The sequence below is a fragment of the Thunnus albacares genome, chromosome 6 (genome assembly GCF_914725855.1).
Source record: "Thunnus albacares chromosome 6, fThuAlb1.1, whole genome shotgun sequence".
Lineage (NCBI taxonomy): Eukaryota > Metazoa > Chordata > Actinopteri > Scombriformes > Scombridae > Thunnus > Thunnus albacares.
In genome coordinates, this window is record NC_058111.1 from 23,981,173 (window position 1) to 24,008,014 (window position 26,842).

The window sequence follows — 26,842 nt, forward strand, 5'->3', positions numbered from 1 at the left end:
ACCAGGGTCACAGCACAATAACAGCTGCGGTTTCAGTCATTGATAACATCGTCTCTCTAGATAAAAAAAAAAAAAACGTTTTCTGCAGCTCTCTTCATTGACCTCTCAAAAGCATTTCATACTGTTGATCATACAATCCTACTTCTTGAACTACAGTCTATAGGTTTAGATGAAGCCGCGCTTAACTGGTTCCATTCTTACAGAGACAACTCAGACTGTTGTTGCTGATGGTTCTCAGTCAAGCCCTCTTACCTTCAGAAATGGGGTGCCACGGGGGTCTATCCTTGGTCCATTGCTGTTTACATTATATATAAATAATATTGTTCTCCCTAGTCAATTCTTCAATGTCTATTTTTTTGCAGATGATACAATTTTATATGTCCCAGGCTCCACCTCAGCTCAGGCCCTGACTCGTCTTCAGTCTGCTTTTGATGTTTTCCAAACACTGCTTAATCATAGACTAGTCTTAAATGCAGAAAAGAACAAGTACATGGTATTCTCCACCTCCGCCAGTGACTCTGACTATCCTGGCATCAAAACTTTAATGGCACCCACATTACTGTTGCTGAGTCATACAAATACTTAGGAATTTGGCTTGACAGCAGACTATTACTCAAGGTTCATATTGAACATTTGACTCAGAAATTAAAAATCAAACTAGGCTTCTTGAATTAAAGTTTGTCTTTTTCAAACCGTAAAACTATTGTGTCGTCAACCTTCATGTCTGTCCTTGACTATTGTGATATTCTGTTTTGTCATACTGCCTCATCATCACTTCAGCAGTTAAACACTGTGTATGACAGTGCATTATGCTTTATCACAAATGACAAATTTCATACTCACATCATTGTTCTCTGTATCATAAGGTTGGTTGGATTCCTTACAGACAAGTAGAAATAACCATCTCATGTTATTCATCTATAAAGCTTCCAAACTACCTCACATCTCTTCTCCCATTCGAATCTAGTAACTACTTAACCTTAGACATTCCTCATGTTGCACTAATGTTGGCAGAACTGGTTTCAGGTATTATGAACCTTTTAAATGGAATTAACTGCAAACCACCGTCAAACTAGAGTCTTACATTCCTCTTGGAGATTTTAAAGCTTTATTTTCAGATAATTTTTATTATTCTTGTAACTACTTTTATTAATTCCTTGTTGTTGTGTTGCTTCTGTATGCTGATTGTGTTCTTGTCTTATGAATGTTTCTTGTTCTCTTGGGAAAGAGATCTCAATCTCAATGAGATTGCCTGATTAAATAAAGATTAAATAAAATTGCCATGTACACCGAGGCATTGTTAGGGTAAGGTAGTGAACAGTAACAGTCATGACTAATAGTAGTGAACATGGTTTAGTGAAAGATATGGGCAGGAATGTATGCAGTGTAAGCCTTATGTGGACAGAAGTCCCTTGACATACGTTTTCCAGGTGTTAATGTAATATGTTCATTAGATTCTCAAGGAGTGAATGTGATAAATTAGGCCTCTGGTAAGAAGTGCTTGCTAAGTGATATAAACAGATTAATACTGTGCTGGCTGGCTAAGGACTAATGAACACCAAATCCCCTTTTTCACAAGCAAATCACATCATTAAAATGTAATCTCTATTTACCTCTTTGTCTCTTTAGTTTTTCTTTCTCATCCAATAACATGAGTTATTTCAAAATGTGGCTGTAACAACAAGCCTCATACAATCCTCAACACACACTGTACCTTACAACACACACTCACACACCAACCCATGCTGATGGAGCTTGACAGCAGGTGGGGAAAAAGGATGGAAATGAGGAAATGTGCAGTAATTACAGAGAAACTACGGTAGCAGAAAGGAAGGGGGGTCATTCATTAAAGCCACAATTAGCAAAGTGCAAGAGTGTGTTGTCATGCAGATGTATGCAGACCTAATCTCACGTTTCCTCCAAGGGAAACACAGAGCTCCACACACCATGGACTCACGCTAACATGCAGAGCTGGAGGTAGTGAATGATTAGGGGATGGACCGATGCAGAAATATGAAAAGAGAAATCAAACAGCACATGCTAAACCATTATTCTCCTGACTTACAGTCCTGCAACCTTGAACAAAACTTTTACATTTTCAGAAATAAAAAAAAACACAGAAATGTCCCCCTCCTTCATAAATAGATGTGTAGTTTTCTTGCTAAAATTTGACTAGCTTCTGAAAATATATTGCTCATCCGTTCTCAGCTCCCTGTGATGTTTCCACATGTACTCAATCTAATACACATACAATCTAATTGCACATATATTGCTTTATTGCTGGTGATTGTTTATGTGAGTTGTGTTCCATTTATTGCTTTTGTGTTATCTTTATTGTTTTTATTGTTTATTGTCTTTATTGGTGAGATAAAGATACATTTCCTGCCCTGTTCTATGTGCAATTTACAGATTAAAGCAAAAATGGTTTAAATCAAAATAATGTAAGTAAAATAACTGATCTTTTAAAGTACACAAATGCAGTTACACTACCTCAGTTTTGTGTGATGAACAGCCAATAAACCTGCAAAACATGGAGTTAAGAGTGAGAGTAATGTAAGCAGGTGATCAGTGGAATCAAAAAACAGCCAATGAAGTGAAGCCAAGAAAGGTGAAATATGAACCTCTCAATCACAGTAATGAGTTTATGGAGTTATTACATCCACTGTGCTAGTATTCTTTATATCACTCTGTCTTTTTAAGTCTATAACCACTAAAAAGATTCAGTTTGCACATTAACGTGGTTTAGTTTCCTTCACTAATGACAGATGTAAGCTGTTTGCATGGGAATCAATGAGAAGAGGATTGAGGCAGGTAACACAATGCCCCATTTTCCTTCTAATAAATTTAATAAGATTAGGAGATAAAACATATAGAGACGTTTAAAAGTCACACTAAGTACTAAGAAGTACTGTACTATGATGTTGAGTGTGTTACAGTGGGTTTAAAGTTACAACAGCTTCCTAAGTACTGCATTAGGATGAGTGCAGTGAGCATAAGAGGTCAAGGCTCTCCCTGGGAAGACGTTATTGTGTCAGCTTCAAAGTTGACACAGAACCAGATGTGAGGAAGAGAAGAGGAAGGAGAGCAAATCCATCTCAGTCATATTTGACAATTAGCTGAGGGAGGTTCTCATACAGTGTGTGATTGAATATCTGTCTATACACCTCATTCCAGTCCTCAATCACTTCCTCTCATCCCGTTGCAGTCCTGGCACTCTGTTCTTGTTCACTCACTGTCTTAAAAACACACATATATACACACAAACACACACACACACTTTCAATCTCACTTTAATTCATCTGTGTTATCTTCAAGACTCACTCCTATTGATCTGGGTGTTCACTGACTGTGTTCAGAATGTGTCTACAGCGGTGTGTGCTTATCTGTAATAAAATCACAAACACACATACACACACACACAGTCCCTCCCTCTTCCCCCACACTACAACCCATGCAGGTATAATATAGTGACGGCATGTTGATGCTGCATGTGGTAATTGCACACAAATCATCTGCATGCATAAACTCAACACGTCCTCATAATTAAACAACCACATAGGTCAAATGTACCCTGCACTCCAGAGCGACCCATGGGAGCGTTTTCCCACAGGAACGTTTTCTAATATGTCGCATTTTGTGTGTGCGAGCTTTCCAAAACCGTAAAAAATCACTGATAAAAAATAATGATGTTTTATGGTGTGACAACGCTGTGGTTAAAGTCTGGTTAGGTTTCGGTACTAAAACCACTTGGTTAGGGTTAGTTAAAGATCATGGTTTTGGTTAAAATTACGTCCACTAGATGGCGTCTGTCACTCAAATGTAACTACAGGTCGTTTTTGGCAACTAAATTTACGACCTATACTGTTATTTTTCTTGGGAGGATGGACTGCATATGTTACATAATTGTTCTTTCTTTTTTTAATATTATAATCTGAATTTTTAAAAATAATTTTATCCATATGCTGCCACCCCCCCTTCTGTCTAAAAAAAAACTCTGTCTGGGGATCTTTCTCATTTCACTTGTACCTGGTCAGATACTTGACAATTTGTACTGTCCTCTAACACTTTATTGTCCTCCGTGCTTGTAAGTTGTGTCTGCTAAATGACAAAATGTAAATGTAAATATGAAGAAATACCTTGTTGTGACCCCGCTTGTGTTATATGTATGCCTATAGACTTCCCACGCAAAGTCTTATTATTGAGCAGAATTGGCATGCGGTGAATGAATGAATGAAACCCGCTGTACTAACCTTTTCTTTACTGCACAAGAAAATAATTTCCAAATAATCTCATTAGTTACAGTGTCTTAGGCTACTGTTGGATGTTTAGTGTTGAATTCCAAATGTCAAGCACCAAACTTTCCTTATAGCAAAATAATTTATGATGTCTTTAAAGTCCAGTTTCTGGGCAAGTTGACACTCTATGAGGAGCTTTGCCAAACCATTTAACCTCTCCTGGGACATGGTAGAGAGCAAATAGTTTTTTTATGAGCTTAATTTTACTGAAGGCCAACTCGCCTCCAGCCATGGTCACAGGCAGAGACAGGAAAATGCACAAAGGGATGCACAGGTCTCCATAAACCCTTTGTAGTTCAATACTATATATGGTATTCAGTAGCCCCAGAGGACTGAGGTCATCTTCAAAAGTGTTTATTTTATTTAAGTGGTGAATTTGGTCTCCAGTGAATCTATGAGATCATTCACATATTTCCTCTATCCCATGTTCTGACTCATCAAAAAAACACTTCATCTTTCTCTGTCTCATTTCCAAATTGATGCCCATGGCACTGGCAACAGTAGCTGCCTCCTTCAGAAAACTGTCCCATGATCCACGAATGCAGACCATCTCTTCATCCAGTGCCTATATTTATTGGCAGCCTGCACATCAAAGGAAATGGCTGAGGACTGGATGGTGAGGTTTCTATCCTTTATGCACTGTCACACCTAAAACATGAGGAGTACAACTGCATTAAAGGACTGACAGTAGGTCTTTAAGCTTCACTGGCTTCACTGATGAGGTTTCCTGTTGAGGCAAGGGTGTCTAATGCATGGATGTGGGCATACTGCCTCTATGTGCGCACTCCACAATGTGTCAAACAAGAGGTGCAGAGAACAGCCCAAAACCTTCCGTAAGATTCACCATCAGAGAAGGCTCGCACTGAATAGCTTGTATAGTTGATTGATAAATCCAAAGAATGTGTCTATTTCTGGGCTGCATGGACTCCAACTAAGTTTAAAGTGTGAGATACACACTGGGAGTATGTGGCGAGAGGATTTTTATCATAGCGCTGACCTCTGCAGTCGGCTATATCAATTCAATGTTTACTCAATGATTCTTCCACCATTGCTGCAATTTCTTCCCTAAATTCTATGAAACGTTTGAAACATTTATGTCCCACCCATCCGCAGAAGCAGTTTGATGGGCATGTTTGAGACATCTGGGGTTGCATCACACACCATGGAATAATATGTTGCCTCTTGTCTTTCACTCAAAATTGTTTTTAAGACACACTGAGCACAAAGATCAATAAATTCATTTTGACTGTCAGGCGAAAGGTAATGGGCTTGGACTCTCTTTCCCCGTTCCCTAATGTTTTGTAAATGATCATATAGGATGCTATCGTACTTTGCCAATAGCTCAGTTATGTCTAGAAAATGCCCATTATCTGGCTCATCCAGTCTGTTTATGTTGCCCTTGAATGACAGTCTCTGTAGTAGTGCTTTGTTTTTTTTACTTTCTGACTTTCTGCTGTTGGTTATAAACTCCAGACACTGTAGGACAGAATGCTGCGGGTTCTTCCATTTCCAATAACAATTTTTATGAGTCCATCAGTCCATCTCTGTTTTTTCACAGCCACCGGAGGATTTAGAATACGCCAGGTAACTTGGGAATTCCCTGCCCTCTGCATCTTTTGGTATTTCTTTTGCAATCTCTGTGAAAGATCCTCTCTTGGCCATGACATGTACCAGGTTCACCCTGTCAGAATCAGCAATTTTATCCAGCTATAACTCAAGATCACTAAAATTACTCTCTAATGCTATTTCGCTTGTGTTCTCATCATCCACCTGCTGCTGTAACTCCGGGGCGGTCACTGTGTTAAGATTAAAGCTAGGTGGGAGCTATTAGTGGCTGTGTTTGCCAGATGTTTAAGCTAGCTAAATGGATCTCACCTTGCTCTTGATTAATACCCTCAACCCCACTGCAGGTGGGGCTGTATTGTATACTTCCACTTCGATATCTTTTTTCAAATACCTGGCCATAAAATCCCTTGCACCTCTGCTATCATTTTTTCTTTTTTGTTTCTCTTATTTTCTGAGCACCTGACTTTTGACAACTGGCCATTTTGAAAGTTTACTGGAAATGGGGAAGGGCTGACTAGATGTTAAACTTTTGACCTTAGTAGCACTTTCGACCACATGTCAAGGAAAACTAGGAGGATAAAAAATAACAAGCTTTTATGTGACTCACAAATATTATATAAAGTTTTCACAAATATGTATTTTTGACAAATGATTCCTGCAGATTATTTAAGGGTTAGAGGGCCCTTTTGACCCTCCTTTGACCCAGGGCCTGGGACAATAGACCCAGTGTTCCCCCATTGTCGGCTGCCAGGTTTATGACCCTTCCCATGGCAGAGCTTTGTGAATATAACAGCCTTACGTGCTAACTCAATTCATCAGCCAAATGGTTGAAATATAATTAAATGTGGTGAAGGTGTTAACGTGCCTGCATTTCATGTGCATATGTAAAAGTCAGCTCATCATGCAGAAAACATGCCATCAGCCTCAGGGCACAGTTATCGTAGGTGATTTTCTACGACACTGAGCTCAGCAGACAAGCACAGTAACACTTATTCCTCACAGAGTTCAGTATGCCACTGCTATCTGCGGAGGGAGGAGCAGAGAGAGGGAGAGAGAGGAAAGCAAGAAATAGAGAAAAAGAGAGACTGAAGTGGTATAATCTAAGGACGGAAAAAAAAGGCGTATTGAAAAGGAACATCTGTAAGGGAAGGAAGTGTGTGTGTGAATGAATTCATCTTCATTCACTGTCAATGTTTGAAAGCCTTTTGTCAACTAGGATGTTATTTGTCCGTTGCATCATACTACAGACTGAAGGCCAAGCAGACTTTATACACACAAATTTGTGCAGTATGTTTAGACACACACACTCACAGGCACACATATTCAGAGGCAGTGAAGCTGAAGATTCACTTAAACCCAGTAAAATATGAATAAAACCAATTAATAAGACTCTTCTGTCTGTCTCTTTGTACTTCTCACTACATTCCTGTCTACATAACATTCTGACAATAATTCAATATAATCTCGTCAGCACTACCGACTACCCTGTTAAATAACAACGTGGAAGAGAAAGGGAGAAGAGAAATAGATGAGTTGGCAGCAACATTGTCTTCATCAATCTGGATGGTGATATTTTGGTTGCAATATGCCAGAGATCAAAGCGCAGTCATGTCGTGTTAAATTACAGCGCAGTGAGGTCCTCAGAGGCTGTTACTGTAGGTCGGATCTTTGATTTCTCACGGTCCACGTCTATTTGGGTGATTGGGAACAAAGAGCTTTACACCATTAACGCATCTCCAGGATTCGTGAATTTGCAAGAGAGAGAGAAAAGAAAGTGATGGAGGAGTGAAGACAGAAGAATCTGCTACAAATACTAGCGCCTACAAAGGACTTCTTATGTTTAAGTGAGAAATCAAGGTACACACATAAAAGAGATGGCATCTGTAGAAAGTTGCTTTCAGGCAATAAAGGAGATAGATGTGGTCTATACAGTAACACACAGAGAATATGAGGGACAGTTGTTGCTGCTGTAAGACCCTTATTAACCTCTTAAAGTCGTTTAATATTATAATATTTCATACAGCTGGTATGTATTACTAGGAACTTTAAGGCCCTTTATTTAAAATGTATGTATTCTGTTTGTTAAATACTATCTGGTGAAGTTGTGCATCTCCTTTCAAGTGAAAGAGCTGATAGCCTTCAGTCTGGGTAATTCCTATTAAAAACACCTCTTTCTGTATCCACTGTATGTATGTCTTTTACTGAACTGAAGCACGGACATTTTATTTATATAGTGTTTTTACATGTATCTCTAAAAGATCTTTTTCATGCTGGGTCATAGAAGAGTGTCATAATTAAGGTCTCAGTATCTTTAAAATAAAGTGGCTGTTAGATCATCTAACAGCATCTGAAAAGTCCCAAACCCTCTTCAGCAGTGAAACTGTGGTGCGTACCACTGCGTACCACTAGTTTTCTTACTTTATCAAACAGACAGTCCAACAATCACGCCCACTGAGTCAGTGACTGATGAGCAGGATGTGCTGAGGTGTGAAAGTCAGATAGGGTTTAACTCTAAGTACAAAAACTAAGTGCAACACCATGAACGCTTTCAAGGAGAGACAGTCTGAAAGGTAGCAACCTTATACCAATTTATATGATATACTGCATTGCAAGACCAGACAGGCAGCAAGTAACGATTATTTTCATTATTAATTCATCTGTTGTTTTCTCTTTTAGTCGTTTGGTCTATAAGATGTCAGAAAATGGTGAAAAATGATGATCACTGTTCCCAAAGCCCAAGATGCAACCTAAATGGGTTTTTTAGTTCCAACCAACAGTCCACAGGCCAAAGATATTTAGTTTATTACTGTCATAGAAGACTAAACCAGAAAATATTCACACATGGTCTCATGTGACACTGATTCTGATTGCTCTTCACTGGCCCCCAATCAAATTCAGAATCCAGTTTAAAGTTCTTGTGATCACCAATAGAGCTCTGCATGGTCAGGCACCTGCTGACATTAAAGATCTACTGCAGCCCTATGTAACCAGCAGGACTCTAGGGTCTTCTGATCAGGGTTTGCTGGTTGTTCCTCCATCTAGGCTTTAAACTAAAGGAGACCGTTAGGAGGCTGTTATAGACAGCAGCAGTCTGTCTAATGGGCTTACAGTTTCAACACTGCAGGGACATAAAGATTTTAAGCTGTAGCTTCTATAAGCTTGATGTTCCCAGTGCAAATGGAGGGTGTCCAGAGGTTGCTCTGCTTTTGTAAATTGTTGTCTACCTTCTTACCCTGTGAGTTAGGAATATTTATAATTGGAGAGGAAGAGGAGCAAAGCTTATTGACTGTTGTAGATCCCACTGCAGGCATGAGGAACAGACAGGCTGGTAATGCCAGGGAGCATTGTGCTCTAGCTCAGTTTGGGTAAAAACATCTTGCCAGACAAAAATAGACTCTTTTAACAATGACTGGAAAGAGAAGAAGTTGTTTGTGGTAATTGCTACGAAGCCTGTGTGTACACAGTGAAGCTGTTTCTGTGATGAAGGATTAATTACCAACTTAAGAAGGCTTTTGGGAGGAACGAACACTCCTTGGGAGGACAGCTTTTTTTGAGGAGAAAGGACTGCACTCCCAAATAACACAGTTAGGGTGAGTAAAAAATTTAAATCACTGAAGTTCACATGATCAGTCTCTCCATTTGTCTTTCATTTGCTCTCTCTCTCCTCTATCCTGTTGGGCAGCTACAAAGGGAGACAATATTAGCAACTCCTGCATTAAAATTCCTGATATCAGTCTGCACTGCCTGCCCTCTGTTTTGGCTCTCCTGCCCCACCATTGCACAAACCTGTCAAGTCATCCTGCCACTTCCTTTAATTAAAGGTCACTAATTATGCAAAATGCACTTTTTCATGTCTTTTCAACATAAATATGTGTCCCCAGTATGTCTAGAGACCCCCAGACTATGTGAAAAGATCATCCTCTCTTTTTCTCCTGCTCCATCTTTCAGTAAATGTGTGTGCAAAAACACTGTTTAAATTTTTCTCCCTTTATGACATCATAAAGGGATCCGTTGAACATAGACCTCCCCCTCCAGGCTTCAGCAGGCTTCAGCAGGCTGACAGCTAGCGATGTTGGACTAAATGTTGTTGAGGGACAGTCAAGAGAAACTAAATAACAACAGCAGTGGGTTGAATGGTGGTAACTGTTTTTTCATGTTGCTTTTTGTGGAACTTTGAACCGCAGCACTAGCTCAGCTAGCTTTGTTGTTACGTTAGCTTGTTCTGCTCTGTGATTGTCGCTGGTATGTGTGTTTTGTTGCTGTATCATTTTGTAAATGTGCTTGATAGACATGCCATGAAGGTACCGAAACATGTGAACAACAAATGGTCAAACTGCAGGAATTCTTGGCAACGCTGTGTAACTTTGATCAGCACCCAGTAGCTAACTTGCCCAGACCATAGCTGCTGTAGCAGCCTGCTGTGGCAGTGAATGTAAAGTCAAGCACAGATACACTTAGTGTTCCTGTAATACTAGAATAAGTGACACTACTGCAGCTCCGTTGCGGTTGCAGTATGAATATGAATACTGTCAACAGCCCTCAATCTCTCCTGTTGTGGTCATATAATCTCGAATTGTATCACAGCCGGAGAGCCACAACTAGTTCCAGAAGGGGGCGTGGGGGGCAGCAGATCATTTGCATACACACAGAAACAGCCCACCCAGAACAGGACTGAAACAGAGAGGCATGCTAGAATGCATAATCTCTGATATTTTCAGCAAAAACTTCAAAGACTTGTTTTAGGAAATAGAGTCCTGTATTAACTTGTTGAAAAGGAGTATAATATGTCACCCTTGAAAAGCAAAACATGAGTGGAGTGAGGAAAGCACTTGAAGGGTATGATAATGCGATTGAGACGCAATCAGAGGAGCCGAAACAACGACAAATGACAGACAGTGATATTAATATATCTTCAGTCTGGCATTCATTACCAGCAACACAAGCAGGCTGTAACTTCAAAGTCAGCTGTCACTAACCGAGTCCAACGTTTCAATCAGCTATGCACGGAGAGGTATTAGGATTATCACCTGCGAGATAAAAAGACATACGAGATAAAAGGTTTGAACTTAGAGCTAGTTTCAGCTGCAGAGCTGTCACAGTAATTAATAATACTATCAGTGTCTTTCAGGACAACCAAGGGCACAGCAACAGTTCGCAGACACAAACTGACAGACAACCAGCGACAATCACTGTTTGTTATTCTACTCAAGTTCAATATCATAGGTCCCTGTAGGGATTTACCGTGATATAATCATTCATAGATTTGACACACTGTCTTTGCTGCCTTTCTCTCCCCCTGTTCTTCCTTTATCTGCCCTGAATCACTCTAAGTGATCTAAATACCTGCTGGTGTTTCTCTAGCAGCTTTGAACAGTTGCATGTCGAATCCCCACAAAGGCTCCGCAGCACTGATTTGTTTACATTTTAACTTAATTTGCCGGCAATCCATTGGAATAAATAAACATAATATTTAACATTTAACACGTGTTTAACATCATGTTACATAGCTCAGCAAATAGCTGTGCTCTAATTAATTAGCACTGGATTTATTTGATTATTACTGAAATTGGAACCAACGAATATGAATAATTGAAAATTAAAACAATAGCCGTGTACTCAAAATCATGATTCAAATCATTAAGTGGCAGTCCTGTTCATGCATTCTCCAGTTTTAGTTCACACCAAATGGTTTAAAGTCTTATTTAAATATGTTTGTTTCCTTTAGTGTTGTGTGTTCATGTATGTGTGAGTGTGTGTGTCTTTTAAAGTGGTCCAAACTGAATGATGCCACTACAGAGCCAAGGACATGATTACCATAGCAACAAGCACAGATAATGTGTTGGTTAGTATTTGTTGTGTGGTGGTTTGGAGCACGACCAGCAGGCAAAAAGGATTCCTTCCTTTATTCATTATTGTCCTCATTTAATTCCTTTTTTTTCTCCTTGTAAATGATTTGATGTGTTGAGAAAAAGAACATGGAAATGAACAGCTGCCATCTTTATGTGAAAACTAGAAACACTAACTCGCGCTTGTATGTCTCTGCCAACCCGTCAAGTTGCAGTTTACATCCATGTCTGTCCAGACTCATATTTATAGTGAAGATTTTGAAGGAATTTAATAAAAAGGTATTAAGTGTATTTTCCTTGTATGTGTTCACATGCTTGATTCTGATAGAACACAAAGTTGCAGCCATGACAGTGAACGATGCTTCAGATAAAGATGTTGCTGCAAAGAAGCTACAAATTCTAAAACGTGGATGTTTCACACACATCTTCAACCCAACAGAACAGAAGATCTAAACAATCGCCACAGTTTAAAGATGGGAGCCAAGATGAGTGTCACCGATTCAACATCCAATCAAATGTGAGATATGGTCATAATCTATCCTTCTGTTCCTGAGTTAGTGTTGAGTAATGGCCAGAAAAGTGTTTTTGTAGAACATGATGATGTCACAGTGAAGTGGACCTTTGACCTTTTGGATATAAAAAGGTCATCACTTCATCATTTTATCTTATTAGACATGTGTGAAACTTTGTCATAATTAGCATAGCACAATCGAGCTATGGCCAAAAATGTGTTTTGTGAGGTCACAGTGACCTTTAACCTTGGACCACCAAATTCTAATCAGTTCATCCTTGAGTCCAAGTGGACGTTTGTGCCAAATTTGAAGAAATTCCCTCAAGGCTTTCCTGAGATATTGTATTCATGAGAATGGGACGGATGTACAGATGGAAAACCCAAAAACATAACACTTCCAGTCACAGCTGTCACCATTATTTTTTTTCTTTTTGAACCCTTTATATTTTTCCCACTTCCATTAAAGTATTTAAACTAATTTCCTCCAAAATGTTTTTTGCTGTTTGCTGTCTCTCACAAATTCACATTTATTTATAAGACCGAGTATAAAACACCCTGAATGAGTGTGTTATTATCTTGTGATGAATGAGTGTCAATGTGTCTGTATTTTGTTTTCACTAGTTTGTGTGTTTCAGTGTCACTACTCTCTAGCCTTGACTGTTGTAACAAACTGAATACCTCCCTTCTCCTCTCCTCTCTTTCCCTCTTTGTGTCCGACTGAAACCCCAGAGGATCAGCAGGGTTAAAGGGAACATGTGTGAGATACACAAACCTCACCGTAAAAATAATATAAACATGTAGAGCCAAGATAAAAAGGAGGGAGAAAGTATAAGTATTTACATGTGTGTGTTTTAACATGCGTGTGCATACTCCTGTCAGCCTGAAACATACTGGTTACATGGAATATCTTCAAATCTATTCTAACAGGATTTGCTACTGATTTTAATTCCTTTGAGGCTCTGTCTGGATGTCTTGAGACAGATCGATGTATTCACCGCCCAATCAGGTGGTAGCATACCATGTAAAACACCGAAGACGCTGCCATTCTGTTCCCAGTGTACCCAGTGAAAGAAAACAAAGGGACCAGCTGCAGTTAAAAGGCTACCTACACACATATTCATAGAACTAGAGTCACGTCAGATGATTGCTTTTACAGTTTTGTACAGTGTTGCCCCCTCTAACATGCAAAAACAGGAGGGAAAGGCTGTTATATGTGTGTGTGATGTACTTCCAACTGGGCCCAAAAAAAGCATAAACAACCCAAATGCCTGACTTGGCAGAAACATTCAGACAACATCGAGCCACCCACGAGGGTCTATCTAAACCTCAGAGCTAGACAGTAGTCCCGCTGTAGCCCCACTATCCAGCAAATGACTCACAAATCTGCTATAATTTCTCTATGATATGACTGCACAAAGAAAGAACTGGAGACCACTCCACTGTCATAAAGTGTAACCAGTGTGGCAGCATAACCCACCGCAGAGCTGCATTCTCACTGGAGTTTTACAGAGCACACCCCACCACCTGATAGGCCCTAATGTGTCTCAGAGCGAAAAGTCAGAGCTTCAGTGAGGTTAACTGATAGTGAAGCTTATTGGATGTCAGTGCACGTAGGAAACTAAATGCAGTTTCTTACTGCTCCGAACATTTCTGTGGGAGGTTGTACAGACACACACTACTGATTTATTAATAGATTTGATATTAAGTCAAGCACAGTCTCATGCCTCATAAATGCCCTCTATCAATTATACCTAACTCCTGCTCCTCCTCTCCCCTTTCTTCACTGTGCTCGCATACTCTTACTCCCTCCCTCCTCTTCTCTCTGTCTCTCTCTTTCAGTGAAGGCGACATGCATTGAGACTGTGAACCCAACAAGGTAACAGCACAAAAATCTCTGCTGCTCTAACTCATTTAAAATGCTGCCAAGCTACAAGAAACTCAGACCGATTCAGAGCTTGTTATCGCAACACAAAAAGAGTGAGTTGCGCCCCGGTGGCTCGATCTATAAAAGTGTGTACAGTCGTCAAACCACAGTGAGGGGTTTGAATCCTTTCATGACAGCCATCTCTATCAGCGTCCTCTCTCTCTCCTGTGTATCTACTTTCACTTATCTGACTGATTGACTGATGCAAATGTTGTTTACCGAGTCTGAAAGTAAAAGAAATCGTTATCAATTGAATGAGCTCTCGCCACAGTGCGTCAGTGTGATGGTGGGAGACTTGATGCATTTCTGTAACGGACTCAAAATATTCAGCAAGGGGAACCTTTTGTTTCTGCTGTACTGTCAGAATAACATGCAAAGAGTGGGTACATAAATCCACCATCACTCAGTGTTTTATCACTGTACTCATCAACAACCACCACCCCCCGCCTCCACTGTACTGCACTGCTGTGGTCAGAATTCATTAAAATTTAAATGATTTCTGCTCAGACACTCTTGCACAGGGCATCAGTAAACAACATATCAATCAATAGTCAGTAAACAAGGTATTATAAATCTGCTGGTGCAATTAAAATATTCTATATTGGTCTCAACCGAACAGGACATCAGAGCTTAAGGTGAGAGCGCAAAGTGCTTATCACCCAAGACTCTCAGCGATTATTCACCCACACGAAGGTTAATATAGAAAAATATGAGCTCCATGGTGCTGTTACAAAAGGTCCTTGATATTTTTTTCTCCCATTTTATCAAGTCATTCTTCATTGTTTGCTTGATACATCTGTTTTCTAACATGCGACACATGTTTAAAGGAGGATAAATAGTTAAACAGACTGACCCCTGTGTGATAGTGTGGGTGTATGTATGTGTGTGTGTGTTACGTGACCACACACACATACACGGTGAGAAACAAACACATCCTCACTTGTCATGCTTTTACCTACACTGCAGTGCCAGAGCAGATGGTGTGTACAACCCTGGGTTCACTTCCTGATGAAAAAAAGAAACTGAGAGAGAGAGACAGAGGAGGAAGAGGGGGGTGGTGGGGAGAGGAAACTGTCCATCCCAAAGCGTTCCTGTCAGCAGAAGACAATGCAGCACTGAATGAGTAGCACACACACACAGGTATCGACTCTCGACATCTCATTCCGTTTTCATCTGGCTCTTCTTCTCTCTCCATCATTTCCTCCATTGTTCCTGTAGAGCAGCGAGTAGAAATTCTAGCCTGTCCTCGTCTATTGTCAAAAGAGATTTTCACAATCCTCTGCCTGCTGAACTTTTAATGACAAACTGACAGGAAGACTGCACCACCATATGGTTTGCCATCCTATAGAGGAAACTGTGTAGGGGGAGTGTGTGTGCATGAGGTTTCACTCATTATGCTGCACCTCCTTTTTGAGGTATTTCACAAGGAGACAATTAAATCAAGCAATCAGTCGAATCATAAATATTTCCACACTCATAGTAAAAATGTCAAAAATTCATATCTGTGTGACAACTTAAGTGTGCAGCATCTGGTTGGATTAAGCTGCACATCAATTTATACATAAATGTACGGTACATATAATATGTAAACAGTACTGTACTCAACACTTACTGTAAATCTTCCTAATCGCTGCTTGACATGTGGGTGCATTTGTGCAGACAAACATATGACTAACACTGGCACACACACTGTCACCGTCATGGCATCATTGTAAGTGATAAAATAGAAAACCAGTGCCGTTTGTATTTCTGGGTGACACCAGTAATAAGATTCTTTGCCCTGACGCAGCTCGGAGCAGTTGACTTTCCCCTAGGTCAAAGTTCCCAAACATACATTTGGGTATATGACATGACATGAGTCTTTTTAAGGCTTCCAGCATCTTACATCTTGACCCTCCATCTTCTTAAGATACACACAAAAAGGGGCCTAAGAACAGTCGCACAAGCCATGAACAGACAGTCTGCTTTTCTCCACAAGGGGAGAAACACTTGTTTGATTTAAGAATAATAAAGCCTTAATCTAAAGGAAGTATAAATATGATGCTGATATCAACTAGAGTAAAAATTAATATTCTGTTCACCATATTATCATCATCATGTTTTGCCAGTTTCTGGTGCACCTGATAGTGTGACATCACCTAAAGGAAGGCGATAATATTGTCTAATATCTCTGTGACTGTCACATCCCTTCGCTGCCTCTAGCATCTAACATCATGTCAGACCACTCCCTCTTTATTTCTGTCACAGTGCGGTGTTGCTCTGACGACATGTTAATGGCAGCTGTATTCATATTTTCAAATTGTTTCAGGTCCCCTATTATGACACTGCTAAATTTGTTATGTTTTTGTCTACTGATTTCCAAAAGCAGGACTTGAGCCTCTTCTTTTTTACTCTCTGGTATGATTTTTGTGAATGAAACTTGCCCACAAACATAGCAGAAAGGGTCGCCTTATGTGACAATTTTAAGGACGTCAGTCATGCTAATGATGAAATCTCACCAACGCACACCTCCTCATTCATCAGCCTCAAACTGGTGATTTACAACAACTTTGTGCAGTTAAGAGAGTTTGGTGAATCCATTTTTCTTCCTCTCCTCGACTATTGCGTACAACAATGTTTTACACAAGAGTCTGTGACTGAGATGTGTTTTGAGTGGCTGTGGTCACTGGCATTTTGTCAGATCCATTGCCAATCATGTCTGTTTTGGCAATGACAAAGACAGACCAGTCAATTACTCTCAACAATCAAATCATTGTCAGGAGGTGTCATGAGATTTCTCCGTTATAGACACATGCCTGTCAGTCGTCTCAGTCATGGTCTTCCTTAGTTTGAAGTTCTATGGTTGACTTTATGAATTATTCCCACCAGTGTTGATGTATTGATATAGTTAAACAAAAGTGGCAGAAGGTAATCAATGTGTAGATTTACAAATCCACCCACTCATTTAAACATTTCAGTCATGTTGTTATGCTATTAGCATCTTTCTGTGGTCCATTATGAGAAATACAACAAGACATTTAAGGACAGACCTCAAAGACTACCTTTCACTTCCAGGTATGTGTACTCCCTCCCCCACACTGCTGCCAACAAAGGGTGGTGTGGCACCGAGCCATGATCTGTACACCGCTGACCTGTCTGCCAGCTCTCATTACTGGTCAAACTGCATCACAGCCCACTTACATTACATATCGTCTAGACTCTGAGGTCGTCTAGACGATAAGTAATGTGGTCCACAGCAGTTTTCTGCTAGTCTTCAACAACAATAATCCTAGCCAAAGTGTTTTTAAGTGCTCAAGATGAAATCTGAAAAAGACCCCACATCCTTCAATTATTATAAGAGACGTGTTACCTGCTGCATACTGTCTGTTAATACTCAGTCAGTGTTTTCTGCTGCTCTGTTCAACAATTAAGTAGTCAAGAATACTTATATTCAGGGTGCAATTTGCCAGGGGGGAATGGCAAATTGTGACCCCCCCACTCCACCCCATATATTGTGCAAACAATAAAGTCTTTCACTGTCAGCGCTCATGCTCGTGATAGAGATGACACCATGTCTAGGCTCTGTGTGATGACGCAGTAAATGGACCAGGGGTTCCTTCCCTGCTCATCAAAGCAGACTGTTTTCTCAGTCTGACAAGTAGGCATGTACTGTCGTCTATTTATTTTTATGATGACAGCACGTTGTGCTATCGCATGTTGTGATAATTTTCTATTCAGTATTGAAGTTTGCTGCACACTACGCATAGAGCTGAATTAAACAGTGACTTGCAAGAATGACATTAATGTGTATTGGCATGTCTGGCTGAGTGGCATTATCCAGAGTACTGAAAGGAGAGCTGGGGGTTTAATTCTGGCATGTTAAATTAGCATTTAACCTTTTGTTTTGATACATACTGTATGATCACATCTGTGTGTCCAGAGGAGGAAAGGATAAGGCACTGAAAATATCATGCTATTTGATGAAGTAAATTTTAAAAAAATGATTAAAATATTCCTGCAAATGCAGTGGTCAAGTTCCAGTTCTGTAATTATTTTAATTAAGTTCACAATTATTTCATAAATGTTACTATAACCACTGCAAGAAATAGCCTAATGTGCTCCATAGTCTATATAGGCCCACTGTGGTTCTGATTTAATTTCATGAATATAAATGTTTCAAAAACATCCCCCCCACCTCTGTTTTTTTCACAAATTGCACCCTTCTTATATTTCCATTTATAGCACAGGGCTGGTATAACTATCATTATCCAGCTTTCACTTGCAGCAGTGAAATAAGATGAGCATGCAGTGTGAGAGGCCAATAACACAATGATGAAAACAAAATAAATCTACACCAATAGCTCTGAACTACTGTGCGGCCCTGTTCACACCTGGCATTAAATATGCATCTTGGGTGATCCAATCACAAGTGGACAGCTCTAAGTACAGGTGTGAATGCACCCAAGACGCATTAAGAACACACTGAGATCCAATCACTCAGACCACATTGGGAGGTGGTCCGGGCCGCATATGGCCACATTCTCTTAGCAGTTTGCACACGTATGTGTCCTGAAGGACCACCTACTCAACTGATGTCCTCTACATAAGTGGAAGAACGTACTCATTTGCGCACCAAGAGCGTCATACGAAAGTATGAAACAACAAGAAGAAGCCACAACAACAGGCAAAATGGATTCTCATGGATGGAGTACACATGAAAAACACTGTCTGATTTCCATTTGGGCAAACTTCTTCTTCTTTTAATTTCTGGCAGACTAGGCACAGGAAGTGCATTGCTGCCTCCCACCGCTTAAAAACAACAATGCATTTGGTCTTTGCAAATGAAAATGATGTACATGTTTATTTGCATATAGAGATCCGATCACGCATTCTAATGCCAGGTGTGAATTGACGTACTTCCACTTCTGTCCACTTGTGATCGGATCATACCGGATGCATGTTAATGCCAGGTGTGAACAGGGCCTTTGTTTCTGAGATTTTAACCGACATCTGCAGCTGTGCAGTAGGTGTTGTTTAAGATAGAGTCACTCACTAAGCATTACATGAGATTACATGAGTTCATGTTTGACTGCTGTTGTTTTAAGCCCAGACTCTTTTTCCAGGTTAAATATCAACAAGATCAAGTCAAAACCTAGTATATGGCTGGACCGCTAGACGCTAGAGGCCTTTTAATTTGAAACAACGGATACAGGACGTGGTGGCATGTGGCAACCAAGTCCCCAAAAAGTGCGCCAGGCTTTGGCCAATTTGACAGGGCCTTTCTCAATAGCAAGCAGGCCAAGATCAGACTTGCGTACTTGCTAGTTCAGACTTGGCAAGTTCAAGTACAGTTAGAGTACAAACTTCCGAGGACGGGAGGACACAGTAGAATCATTCTGCAATTGGAACAGCAGCGTACTTACTGACAGCAGCAGCTCAGCTTCAACACAACCACCTGACTGTAATGTGACAAAATAATCTCAACTCAAAGCTCCACTAACACTCTTTTCTCACAAAAAATAACCTCATTGACAGAGAGATGCAGCAAATTATGTTATTCAGTCTGTAATGTAGCTATAATAAAATCCACTGACTGTTGTGTAGCTTAATAAAATAAAATTTAATATACACTGATTTGTTCATTTCAATACATTTATATTTACTGAGGCAGCGTTGTTGATCTGTTCAACAAAAACATGAAGCTTCACTTTAGGTTCAGACAACCTAATGCGGCAGCTACAATTGTTAAATTCATCTGTGAGACCAACGTTTATCTTCCAAAAGGAATTATATCATATATCAAAATGGTATGAAGACATTAGAGCCAGCGGTAAATTAACAAAGAGCTGTTTATTGGATGATGTTCTCCCCAGGATGATGACGTAGGAGTCGGACTGATGCTGCGAGATAACCGGCTGCTCTCACCCGGCCAACGACTCCTCACATCTCCGAAAACATCGGAGCAAATTTCCAGATAGGCGTTATTTGGATAAACTGACCTCATATTGGGAATCTAAATTGTTACTCCCTCGCCTGAAAAAATATTAAAACCTAATGAAGTGACATGTTAACAGTCCTACAGCAAAAATTACAACAGCTTAATCTCCAACATCACTACCGGTTGGTGCAAAATGCATTCTGGGAGACTTAGCTTTGGCCCACCAATGACTTCAGTCAGTGACTCACTCAGTTAAGGCCATTCGCATGTGTAGGGCTGGCCCTGTTGTTGCAGTCCAGCCAAAAAAAAATAGGTGACCATCTCTTTAAATGAGAGAGAAAATGAATTCTGGCATTTTGCAGTTTTCACTGTGAATGAAATATTTATCTCCCTGCAACTCTTGCAAAACAATTTTGCATCATTAACCTATTTTTGACAAACGCAGAACATGACAAGCACCCTCATTTTACCAGAGGAGTCTGCATCTTTCAATCTGCATCAGCTACAGTACATATAAAGCCTAAAAACAACCTTGGAATTTACCTACAGCAGCAAAACTAATGTCAGATTGAGGTCTGATAGTGTCTGAATCATCTAATTTCCTGCCTTGACATGGAAAGACTTTTATAGAGTGGCTGTATTCTGTGGAATATTACCATCATCAAATACAGGAGATGCTGAATAGCGCTACCTTCAACCTGCAATTTGTCACCATCTCCTCTCTATGCACACACAACACATGCCTTCATACACTCTCTGCCACACACACACTCCTGTCTGATTTATGTGGTGATCTGCAGAGCTTGGGAAGAAAGGCACCATATTTTACTTAAGATTCACAGCCTGAGGCTAAAAGAGTCAAACACACAAGTCAGCTGAGCAACAGCACTGCTGAGGTCAAATCCGACTCAGACACTCTGCCCACACTGCAGAGCTGTCTCACCAAACCACAGCGAGAGGCAGAGAGAGGAGAGAGAGGCAGAAAAAAAAAAGTGTTTAGGTGTGTGGGAGAGAAGTAGAAGCAAAAGAATTATCTTCCATTCATGGCATTTGAAAGCATTAGAAGTTGAACATTTGAGTATTTGTGAGTATGACAGAAAAAGTGAGAGGCAGACAATAGGACAAACTGTGGGGAGAAAGAAAGAAGGAGAGAGGAGACATGTTGATAGACAGAATGGAAAAAAAAAACTGTGGGTACTGTCAGTAAACTCTCAGCAGGTAGCCGACAGCATTTATTCATAGATCCTATCGGGTTTGCTTGTGACTTCTTCTGTATGACTTAGAGATAAGTCTGGAAACTGAGGATCAAATTTGAGATGTGCAGCGCAAGCTCACTGAAAACATACTGCAGGCTTGGCAGAAGGTGCTTCAGATGGTGCTGGCAAGAATGGATTTATGAAACGCAAGAATATGACGGCAACGGAAGGCATATGAGTCGGGGTTTAAGGCAGAAAAGTGGGATTTTGTGTTTACAGCAGTAGGTTATCAACAAGATTAAAAGCTGTGTCAAGTACAAGATAATAAATGTTGCAGGTCTGGACAATATGGCTGAAATCAGTGTTAGATGTTATTATGAATACTTTACAGATATTGATATACCACAATATTCCAAATGTAAGCTAAACAATGTGAAGTAATCAAATCAATGTTTAATGCAATGAACTGTGTTTCACTGCCATGTGTTACATTAGACAAAACTATATGTCATACAAAAGCTGTTTTGTTGCAACAGAATATTGTAAAAGGATAATAGTATGTTCATGTCATCATGATACGAGTCCCCTGAAAGTCGATAAGCAATTTGAATTATTGCCAAGCCTTTCTAGATAGAGTCCACGTCTTTGGAGGCTGTTACATATCATATGTTCTGTCTACTCAAACTTTTAACATCAAAACGGGTAAAAGAATTGAGCAACAAAAGGAAGAAAGTTGTTTTTAAAACCACAAATGTGTGGACAAAGCAATTTGTGCTGAAAAATTAAGCAGTATGATGAAAAATAATGAAGTTGTGGCAGATGAGAAAATGAATACAAACATACATATCAAAACACACACACACACACCTGTACTTCATGCCAGTGTGTTTCCCCGTTGACTCCTTGAGTGAGATGTGGCGTGGGGTGAACGAGCCGAAGCTGCGGGCGATGATGGCCACTGTGCGGAACTTGGCCCTGGCTTGGTTAACCACGTTGGGGCTGGTGGCGCTCTGCTTGCCGTGGTCCCCATTCCCCCTCTTCAGGTTGTGGTCCGTACAGGCGATGGACACCTGCATGGCTGAGCTTCAGTCAAGGGAGCAGAGCCCGAGCCGCAGAGGAAAAGTACAGATGGGACGGAGGGAATGGAAACAGAAACTGGCCGGGGGAGCCTAAAGCCTGTTTTTAAAATCTCTTGATTCAGCGTCTCGTTCCCTTTTATCGAAAGTCTGTGTTCAGGCTCTCCTGTTTCTTTTGAAGTTTTCTTTCCTTTCCTTGAAAATGGATTAGGTCTTCAGTCGCTCACTTCCAAACGCCGTGTCTCCATGTGCCTCACTTCCTTCCGTGAGGCAAAATAAAGCTGCAAAAGCTTTTGCTCTGTTTTTTTTTTTTTTTAACTCTCACATCAAGTCTTCCATGTTAAGTCTTTCCTTATAGAAGAAAGGCAGCGGAACAGGTCAATCATCAAAAGCCTGCAAAGAACAAAGACTCCTCAGTTCTTTGAGGGATCCCCAATTTATTCCCCCACCGGTCTTCCCTTCTCCTCTCCTGTGTCCTGCCTGTGATGCCGAGCTCTGGGAAATTTCTAACAGGCTTTCAGCTGCAGAATGACAATCAGAGGAGCTGGAGGGAGTCCAGAGGGATGGAAGAGGAACGAAAGAGAGAGAGATAGAGAGAGAGAGAGAGAGAGAAACGTAGATGCGACCCAGGCGCTGCGCTCTCCCTGCTCTGACTGTGGAAAGAGAGAGCGAGCGATAGCATGTGAGAGAGGAGAGAGGAGGGTGAAGGAGGAGGGGACAGGGTCAGAGAATGGATAAGGAGACAGGGCAGAGAGGAAGGAGGGAAACAAGGTGGGGAGAGGGAGGTGAGGGGGGGGAGGGAGTCGCTCTCAGGTCCTGGCAGGGTGCACCATCACACTTGCGCCATCAGCACTTTTTCCCCGTCTTGTCACTTCTTCTCCTCTCCTCAGTCTTCTTCTCCGTTCCTCTTCACTCTCTTCAGCTCTCCTTTGCTCTCGCCTGATGATGTTAACACGTGTCTCTAATATGCTTGTGCCCCAGTTTCTCCCTCTTTCTCCCCTTTTTTTTGTCTCCCACGCTCTCTGATATTTGCTCTATGTTCGATACTCAGATGCTCCCCTCTTTTTTGCTCCCTTTTCCTCTTGTTTTTGTTTTTCTCAGCAGGGCAGCTCCTTCGCCGACAGCACACTTTCAGGGAAGTGAGAAGCATGTGGTGCAACACACAGCTCTCTCTCTCTCTCTCTCTCTCACACTCACTCCCACTCCCTTTCTGTCTCTCTCTCGCTCTCTCTAGCTCCCACTCTACCTGTCTCACTTACCGTGTCGCTCAGTTTTTCTCACCTGTCACCCATCTTTAAAGGTTCCATCCTCTCTTCCTCCACCAATAATTCCCATGAAGCTAAGCTGTTTCCCTTTATTCCCGCTGCAGGTGGTATTCCTTTTTCTTCTTCTTTATCTCCTTTTCTCTCTGCTTTATGGGTTCTGTAGTTACTCTTCACAAGTAACAATAATCAGTTGGCTCAATGTCCTTCAGCTGTTGTAGCAGTATAAATCCTGGCACTTTAACTGTGACACCTTTTGGAGATTTTCCAAGTAAAAAGGAGAAATGTTGGCACGTTGCTTTTCTTTTGATTTCACTATATATGGGAGACAACATATATATATATATTGTTATTCCTAGACCAAACTAATATTGTTCAGGTGTCATCATTTTTTTCACGTGCTTTTTAAAAATTATGGTAATCATGTGTTGCGATGGGAAAAACAGTTACAGTACGTGCAAGTCAGAAACATATATTTGCTGACATTAAGTAATCATTTTCTCCCCAAATCCCCTCACACACTGAACATACAACCCCCACAGGCAGCTACAAATCAAAGCGAACGAGAGAGAGGATGGATGGACGAGATGGGGGGAGGTGTGGAGAGATTGGAATCATGAGAAAGAAAAGGACTAAAAACATCCGGCTGAGGCGTAACAGAGCTATGAAGAGAACGAATTAATGTTTCTGTGTGTGTGTGTTTGATTACAGCGTATCCAAGTGTGTCTGCATGCCAGTGACTACTGTATGTGTGTGCATGCAGATGTGTGTGTTTACAGAGTAAGGTGTTTATGATGTGTGCTATACAGTAATTCTATAAGGGGTGTCAAACGGAGGTAAATGGAGCATTTTGCTGCAGGGTCTCTCAATAGACCCTTTTTTCCGTGTGTGTGTGTGCGTTTATGTGTGTACAGTGGATGAGCACATGTGGTGTAAATGTCAGCACTGCAGTACTTGAGCATGCTAGTGTTTAGACAGAAGTCTAAATACAGCATTTATTGATGTTGGTTCTTTCCATTGTCTGATGTTTGAACTGTAATAACTGTTAAATGTTGAATGTTAACACTTGAAAAAGACTGCGCCAACAGAAATCCACAAGCAAGAGGACACGGTTGTAAGTGTCATGTTAACCCCAGTGTTGTCAATTTCTGTTTCCTTTGAGTTTTCCAACATCAGCATGTAAACATAGCCGCGGGTTCAAGGACGAAGACTCTACTGTATAGCATAAATGTGGTCCATCTTTTTCACTCTTCACACAGCACAGTTCAGTTGGGGTTTGTTTTACAGAGACACAGGACAGCTGTAACATCAGTTCTTTCAGTAGTAGTAGTTTCAGCACTGATACCAAAATGTTTCATGTTGTTTAGACACAAGACGCTGTATAAAGAACTTTTTCAGAGATAAAATACAACCTAAAACTTGTTTAAGCAAATGCAAATCAGATCATGTCAAATATGACCAGCCATTCAAAGCCAGCTTTCAGAGCTTGACAGCCTTCGATTCTCAACGCTATCAACATATTTTAGTAAAAAAGTATTGAGGTTCAATACCAAGCTCTACCTGTTGTGAAGAGTGGAGCAGAGCAGGTAGACCCAAACGCAGGAGACTGCAGGCAACAGGAACTTGAAGAGTAAATATTTATTCTGGTCTGAGTGATAGCAGCCCAAAACTGAACTGAACAGAACAAAACAGAACAACATAGAACAAAGGATCCAACAAGACTGAACTGAAAACCGGGACTTAAATACAAAGTGAACTAATGAGGGAATGGGGAACAGGTGACTAGGCAGAGAACAGGAAAGGACTAACGAGGCTGAAGGAAAAACAGAAAACCAAAAACCCAGAAAACACAATAAGTAGACTCAAGAAAGCCTTAAAAGCCAGCAGGCCAAATGAAAACAGAAAATCACTCTGCTACAGTGTTAAGATAATAGAGTAACATACTGACTCTTAAAGACCTAAAAAATGAGACGGGGCAAAAACTGAAACACCACCACTTAGAGTGTGAATTGCTTGAAAAGCACTAAACATTCTCAAAATAATCTGGTCATTAAAAAAACATTTTCATTCTTAACCAGGTGAAGGCAAAAGTATTTCAGATTTCACTTCAGTTCTGTATGCTGTTCCAATCAAGCACATGTATTACGAGCTAGGCAGTAAAATATCTGGACAAAAGTTCAATGCAAGAAGCAACAATCCTTCTCCCATTCAGTCCAGTCTAAACAGACAGGTAGAAAAGTCTAAAGGCATCTGGTGGACTGGTGGAGACTGACAACGGAGGGACATAGAGCTAGATGTGACACTTCCCAAGCAACCCAGTGGCCATGCTAGCAGCTGTGTAAGGCTTATGCACCGTGGTGCTCTGAGCTAAATGCTAACGTCAGCCTGCCAACATGGGTACCCACAATGACAATGCTAACATGCTGATGGTAAGTACGTATAATGTTTAGCATGTGCACTAACTTAGTTTAGTGTGTTAGCACGCTAACATTTGCTAGTTTGTGGTAAAACAAAGTACAGCTGAGGCTAATGGGAATGTCAATAATGTTACAGGTACTTGGTCATAAACAAAAGTATTGGATAAATTAAAATTTTGACCTGAAGATAGTACTAGAGGGAAAGTCAGAAGATCACCAATGTTATTACAATTCATCCTGAGAGAGACATCAATATCTGTACAAAATATGGTGCCAATCCAACCAATAATTATTGAGATATTTCTGTCTGGACCAAAGTGATGGACTGACCAACCAAAGAACATTTCTATCCACAGAGTCATGCTGGTAGTCTGGCTACAAAGTAATTTTGAGTAGCAAAGTTGCAAAGAGTTTTATTCACATATTCAAACAAAGCTGTTACGTGTCATCGCTACAGGGATTTTAGGTGTGCGGGCTGGCTTCTAGGTTGGGAGCACCACCGCCTATAGGTAGGGTTAGAGAGAGCTCCCCCCCTTTATAAGGACAGGTGTGGGCAATTAGGGCCTCTAACTGTGGATCACGTCTTTTTTCATTGTCTCAAATATACAAGACAAAGACTGTTTAAGAGTGAACTAGAACATAAAGGGATTGAACAAATTGACTTGAAAACACTCTGATCCTGGAAATTCAATTTTAAAACATGTCTTCACTTATCTACAAAGCACAGGTTTAATAACAAGGATTTAAGAACTATGTAATTCAACAGTTGGTGGCGGAAGTGGTCCAAATGGTGGCAATTCACCATTAAACAGGAAGAGGAAGAAGAAGAAGA

General features: G+C 40.6%; 1 protein-coding gene across 5 annotated transcripts in view; it reads right to left on the reverse strand.

Moving 5' to 3' along the window:
* Positions 1-26,842, reverse strand: part of kcnab1a (potassium voltage-gated channel subfamily A regulatory beta subunit 1a) — a 124,953-nt gene that overhangs the window by 60,097 nt on the left and 38,014 nt on the right. Inside the window, exon 1 of one of the 5 annotated variants that reach the window (XM_044353198.1) lies at positions 25,154-25,281. The exons of 3 other annotated variants lie outside the window; for them this stretch is intronic. Coding sequence is in view for 1 of the 2 variants with exons in the window: in XM_044353196.1 (XP_044209131.1) it covers positions 22,123-22,331 (209 nt within the window). In the remaining variant the exon portion in view is untranslated. Of the gene's footprint in view, positions 1-22,122; positions 23,015-25,153; positions 25,282-26,842 lie in introns of those variants that run through there. One more of the 5 variants, XM_044353196.1, reaches the window with a different exon arrangement.